Source organism: Bufo gargarizans, chromosome 6, assembly GCF_014858855.1.
Source record: "Bufo gargarizans isolate SCDJY-AF-19 chromosome 6, ASM1485885v1, whole genome shotgun sequence".
NCBI lineage: Eukaryota > Metazoa > Chordata > Amphibia > Anura > Bufonidae > Bufo > Bufo gargarizans.
In genome coordinates, this window is record NC_058085.1 from 5,164,277 (window position 1) to 5,170,990 (window position 6,714).

Consider the following 6,714-nt stretch of genomic DNA (forward strand, 5'->3'; position numbering starts at 1 on the left):
AGTGAGCTGTTCAAAAGGACATCCTTGTGTCCGTCCAGGCCCTGCGCCAGACTGAGGACAGGGAGTCTGAAAGCCAGACTGTCCGGCCTAAAACTGGACCTCTGGCCACCCTAGGGGCAGGCTGCTGTGTAGGTCACAGTTAAGGGGATGGTCCGCTATGGAGGTCGGTGCTAAGGGGCAGATTGTTGTAAAGGCCACTGTTAAGGGGGCGGGCCCCTGTAGAGGTCATTGTCAAGGGGGTGGTATGCTGTGAAACTCACTGTTAAAGGGGAAGGCTGCTGTAAAGGTCAAAGTTAAGGAGGTGGGCTGCCGTGGAGGTCCAATTTTAAGGAACGGTGCACTGTGGGGGAGGCAGTGTTAAGGGGTGGGGGGCTGTGGAGGTCACTGTTTTGGGGGTGGGGTGCTGTAGATGTCACTGTTATAGGGGATAGTGTTGATATCTTTTAACGACACACACAAACATTAAATGAAATAGATTAAATATACCCGAGCGAAGCCGCGTCCTTCAGCTAGTATATATATATTTATTTAATATACACTCATTGACAATAAATAATCCCGCACCAGATAGAAATGTTGGACACTGCAGTTATGTCTCTGGCAGATATGTAAATGATTACAGGTGAGGTTAGACACAATGGTACATCATAAGGATTGCAGTCATACACAGTGATTCAGCAGGGGTTTTATAATACATCTATATACCATATATATATAATATATATGATGTATAAAAGAAATTAACCTGCCGCACTCACCAGATTTCTTTGCAGCGTGTTTATTCAAGTTTAAAATATGGTCGCTACAGGCCTCATTGGTGGTGCACCCCTGTATATAAAATAAGTCAAAGAGAAGGTAACTGCTCCAGCCGAATTACAGATAATCGCAAGGCGAAGGACAGGGCACACATACATGTAATGGGGACGGAAAGAAAGGGAGAAAATAACATTATGGGGTCAGGTGGAGAAACCCCTTACACATTTTGTTACGTCCTGTGGATATGCCATAAATGTCTAAGGATATGTTTATGGCGATGGCTGACCTTGAGTTCCACCACTGTTTCGAATGCGCCGGATCTGCCTGCGGTTTTAGCCCCAATCCCTGCTTGATGCGGTCTAGAAATTAGTGTGAAACGATCTGCAGCTCGGACCGCCATTGACAACAATGGGAGGTGGTTTCTGCAGGTTTTCAGCACATAAATCCTTGAGCGAACAAACACATTGTGAAATCGATGCAGGTCTTACCTCCAAGCAGAAGATGGCACCTGAGGCTGCACACGGATCTCTCCCTTCACTTCTGTAGCACTTAGCTGAGCAAGCGTGCATGGCTGTTTATGTGACTTCCACAATTCCACATGAATGAATGGAGGAATCCCTGCACAGCCATCTATCCATTCATTTTCCACCTAGATGCGAAAGCCAGGGACTACCTCACTAGGCCAGAAAGTGGTCAGGACACCCTCAATCTGGAGATAGGGACCCGCATCGATCACACATTTATGGCACATTCTGTTTATTTTTTAATCATTTTCACCCAACTAAGTTTTCCTGACCAAGCTGATAAGCCAAAGGCAGCATGGAGGTTGTCTCTGAAGTTGGCAGTGAAGGTGTATATATGTCTCAGACGATCTCTCCTCTCATAAAAGGACAGTTTACCTTCATCATAGTCCAGATATATTCGCAGTCTCTCACATGATGCACTGTTTGGTAGACGGACGTCTTTACAGTCATGTCTTGCATAGATTTGATTACAATACCTGCGCAAACACCAGGACTTGTCATTGTCTCCTATCAAGGACTCTCGTCCTCTCCTGGCTATGCTGGAGTAGCTTACACCAACTCTCCACTCCCCCGACTCACCAGTGTCCACCTCCCAGTAATAATTTCCAGAGCTAAATTTTTCTATACTTAGAACCATAGGATACTGAAAGCTGTCCGGTGTCTCGGGGTAGCTCTGGTCTGTAACATGTGCTTTACATAAGTCCCCGGAGATGTGTAAATTCTTACCGGCTGTTGTTGGGTCAAGTGTTATGTCTGTGGGCTCATACCTAAAGATCCCGTTCTCTACACTTTTTACGATATTATAAACATCTTTGAATAACAATTTTAGGTTTGTGTCTGTTTGTAGATCTCCTGGACCTCGGAGTTCCCGGATTTCTGTGTCCTCTTCACAACTGTTGGTGTTAGAGATATCATCCTTCTTGAATTCTAGGACAGTGAGTGGATCGGTTGTCCTGATCAGTGTCTCCATGTCGCCAATCGTCTTGGACAGCTCGTTATTCTTTGTTTCCAGCTGTTGGATCAGATGAGTATTGGAGACTGACATTATCTTCTCCTGTCTGAGGATCTCGCTCAGGACTTTCTGTTCTAGGATTCCAAGTTCTTTCCTTATATTCTGAAATTGATCAGTGACTCTTTTTGACAAAACTGCAGCTTTTTGAAGAAGTCTGATGCTACGAGTCTGCAGACTCTGGATTTTCTGGTTAATTTTCTCTTGCATTGATCTCAGTGTCTCTTGTCTAAATTTCAGGTTCTTCTTCTTGTGCTCAACAGCTTTATCAAGTATCTCCACTTTGTGTCCCTTATGATCTCCATCCAACCTGCAGGACACACAGATACAAGCACTGTCCTCCATGCAGTAAAACTCAAGGATCTTCTTGTGAGTAGGACACTTTCTGTTCTTCAGGTCAGTGCTCGGGGGTAATAAAGTGTGCTCCGATGTCCTCATGTTGTGTCTTGTCAGATGTCTATTGCACATGGAGGTTTCACACTGCAAACAGGATTTGTCTGCAGGAACTGGGAAGTCACAGAAAGTGCAGAAGATCCCAGTCTCCTCCTGTTCAGATTGAGTACAGGCCTCCGCTATGTTACTTAGCCGAAAGTTTGTATTCAGTCCAGGTCTTCGACTTAACCTCTGCTGGCATTCAGGACATCTGAGGTCATCCTTATCCTGATGGTCAAATGTTTTGGTGATACAATCCCGACAGAAGCTGTGTCCACACGGCAGTGTGACAGGATCTTTAAAGATCTCCATGTGAATAGAGCACAGTAGCTCAGCTCTCAGGTCTGCAACCGCCATTAGTGATAGCAGGAAGTACAGCTGAAGATCAGATTTCAGCAAGTGACACTGTGTGGGTGTGAAGAATTTCTTATACTTTATGTCACTCCTCCAGAGACCTGCACTTTTTATGTGGCTTATCAAATAAGCCAAGAAAAGTACACTCTCTCTTGTTTGATGCCATAGGAAAATGAGCATCATTTTAGGTCATATATAGGGATAGTTGTAGTCACCTACTCTACAACAGAGGGGCTGGTGGGACACATTGATGAGGAGCCATCTACAGGTGCATCATGGTGTGGGATGGCATCTCCTCTCTCGGAAAATAATCACAGACCAAATAAAATTGCACCAGATGAACCTTACTAACACCATTGTAGATAGAATGTCACTCAGCATATTGTTCTGTCTCTTTATAAAAAGTACAGATTATAAAAATTGCTAACTTAGAATAGATTTGACTGATTTGGGGGGAGGAGAGGTCATTTATTGCATTGGTTCTTTTTCAAACTATCCAATCAATATTGGTCATGAATGGGTCTTACGCTGGGTTCACACCTGAGCGTTCGCGATGGAGTGCTCTGTATTGCGCGATTGTACCGGTGTTTGCAATCGCGCATACAGAGACAAGCGAACGCCCATTGTCGCGCGTTCCCGAAAGTCTATGTACGGGAACGCGCGACAAGACGCCCCAAAGAAGCTCATGTACTTCTTGGGGCGTCGGGTGTTTTACAGCGCGATAGTCCGCGCTGTAAAATGCCCAGTTGAGAACCATTCCCATAGGGAAGCATTGTTTTCTCCTTGTCGAGCGTTTTACAGCGCGTAGGAACGCGCTGTAAAACGCTCAGGTGTGAACCCAGCCTTAAAGTAGGACTAAGGCCTTATGCACACGGCCATCATACAGCCATTTTTAGCACCAATGAAAGTCTATGGGGCTATTCACATGGCCGTTCTTTTAACGGCCAGTGAATAGCGTCCGTCCAAAAATAGGACATGTCCTATTTTTGGCCGTTTTCTCGGTCAGACGGACCCATTGAAATCAATGGGACTGTTTTTAACGACCGATTGACAGGAGTGCACCTAACGGCCGTTAAAAACGGGTACACTTTACCCAGGCCATTTAGGGGTTAAAAAAAAAACTCACTTCATCCACTTGCTCGCAGTGCGGCAGTCTCTTCATTGAGCACGACCTGCGATATGCGTGGTGACGTAACCACGTGGGAGCGCGCAGTGACGTCATCACGCACCTTCAGCAGGTCCCGTTCTGTGAAGAAAGAAGAGACTGCTGCAGCGCAAGCAAGTGGATAAGGGGCGGTGGGCCATCATGGGGACATTATTTAAACCATGGGGGAAATTATTTAACATGGGGGCATTATTAAAGCTGGGGGCAGCAAAAAAATAAATAAAAATTCATACACTATGGGGGACATTATTTTAGCAGGGAGCCGACCATCCTGTAGGTGTCTATAAATAACTGCCAAACTGCCGTTTTCAACGGACATGAAAAACTGCTGCAAAACGGACATTAAAAACGGACACACGGACAGAAAATTGATGCACACACTGATGCAAAATGGCCATGAAAAACTGTCAGTGTGTCCGTTTTTAACAGGCTTTTTTTTCAATGTCTAGTGCATGTAGCCTAACCCAGGCCACATTAGAGTCTTACACCGAATTCTCGTCACCTACCACATGTTGGTGTCAATGTCTCACTAACACACTCTCTGGCTCCTGTTACTTGCAGCTCTAGGGTTCCATTCAGACTTAGTACCCTGTGTCTCAAAGAATCTGCCATGCCCCCTCTCCACTATCCCGGCCAGTCGGCAATGCCACATGGAATCAGGAACCAGGAATCAAAGAATTGGACTTTATTAAGTTATTTTTTGTCCTGATGAGCTGATTGACCTAGGTGGCCCATATTATGGTATGGCCAGCGTTTATTGCCCACATCTTTTTATGCTAAACCTTGCAGGTGGTCCACCATAGATGCTTGTGAAGATGGTTCCATTTTGGAGCATTGTATCGAGGAAGCTGGGCATTAGGGTCTAGAGCAGGCATGGCCAACCTGAGGCTCTCCAGCTGTTGTAAAACTACAACTCCCACCATGCCCTGCTGTAGGCTGATAGCTGTAGGTAGCCTGGGCATGCTGGGAGTTGTAGTTTTGCAACAGCTGGAGAGCCTCAGGTTGGCCATCCCTGGTCTAGAGATATCCTGTACCACACCTGGATGTCCTACATGGACATTCCCAGCTCGTGATTCCTTAGATTCTTACATTACGCTGATAATACAAAGTGCCCACCATGAGATGACCCAAGATATGACTTAAAAATGTAGGCCCCTAATAGACCATTTCAGTACCTAGGCATACACCCTTGAGAATGTATTTCCATAAATGAGACCCTGGTACATTTTAAAGGGAGGCCTTCATTTTGCCAGTAAACAATGAGCAAGAAGCAAGGTATGCAGCAAAGATGTATAAGTGTGTGAGAAGATATCTGAAGGGATAGACACTAGAACTGAACCCCATGAATGCATCACCGCCCACCTTCTTGGAAGTTGGACCAGGGTTACTACCTCTACATGGATGACCCTTATACTCGTGTCCCACTGAACAATTGCCTCGCTACCAGAAGTTCCTCAGCATGCAACATTAAAAAATCTGAATATCCTCCCCAGGTCACTACTCGGGCAAAGACTCAGCAAAGAAGAACGAGACCAGGTCAGTATGTGGTTATAAAACATTGTGTATCAAGTATAAGACCAGAGGTATGTCCGTATACTGACAACAATACACAATGATTGCAGCACACCTTTCCCAATACGAGGTACTAATACAGAGAACCCCAGGCCAGACTTCATCCTGGACTATAAGAAGTACATAGGACGGTTTGATCTGTCGGATCATGTCCTGAAGTCGTACTGGGCCATGCGGAACTCGAGGATGTCATACAAGAAACTGATCATACAAATGGCATTGTATATGCGAAATGGACAACAATCTGCCATGTGATCCCATATATGTTCATGCAGTGGCTTACACACAATCCATGGGGCCCCGGTGCGAAACTGATAAATGGGGCCCCCTCCCTGTCGCCACCGCCAATCCCCCCTCCGCGTGCGTGTGTGTATGTATGTATATGTATATTATATACTGTATATCGCTATATACAAGAGGATGATATGCGGTATAACATCTTGTATATAGTGATATAGTGGACCACGCTGATGATATAACCTGGGTATCTCCTGTATATAATTATATATGTACAGCTGGTATAAGGTATACATCTTCTTGTATATAGTGATATGGAGCATGCTGGTATAACCTGGGTATCTCCTGTATATAATTATATATGTACAGCTGGTATAACCTGGGTATCTCCTGTATATAATTATATATGTACAGCTGGTATAAGTTATACATCTCCTTGTATATATTGATATGGAGCATGCTGGTATAACCTGGGCATCTCCTGTATATAATTATATATGTACAGCTGGTATAACCTGGGCATCTCCTGTATATAATTATATATGTACAGCTGGTATAAGTTATACATCCTCTTGTATATAGTGATATGGAGCATGCTGGTATAACCTGGGTATCCCCTGTATATAATTATATATGTACAGCTGGTATAACCTGGGCGTCTCCTG

At 44.8% G+C, this 6,714-nt stretch overlaps 1 protein-coding gene across 1 annotated transcript; it reads right to left on the reverse strand.

Annotated features, from left to right (window-relative positions):
• Positions 1–542: 542 nt before the first annotated feature.
• Positions 543–3,075, reverse strand: LOC122941617 (E3 ubiquitin-protein ligase TRIM39-like). Its single transcript, XM_044299008.1, has one exon. The coding sequence runs from the start codon at positions 3,031–3,033 to the stop codon at positions 1,513–1,515; it is 1,521 nt and encodes a 506-aa protein (XP_044154943.1). The 5' UTR covers positions 3,034–3,075; the 3' UTR covers positions 543–1,512.
• Positions 3,076–6,714: the final 3,639 nt, after the last annotated feature.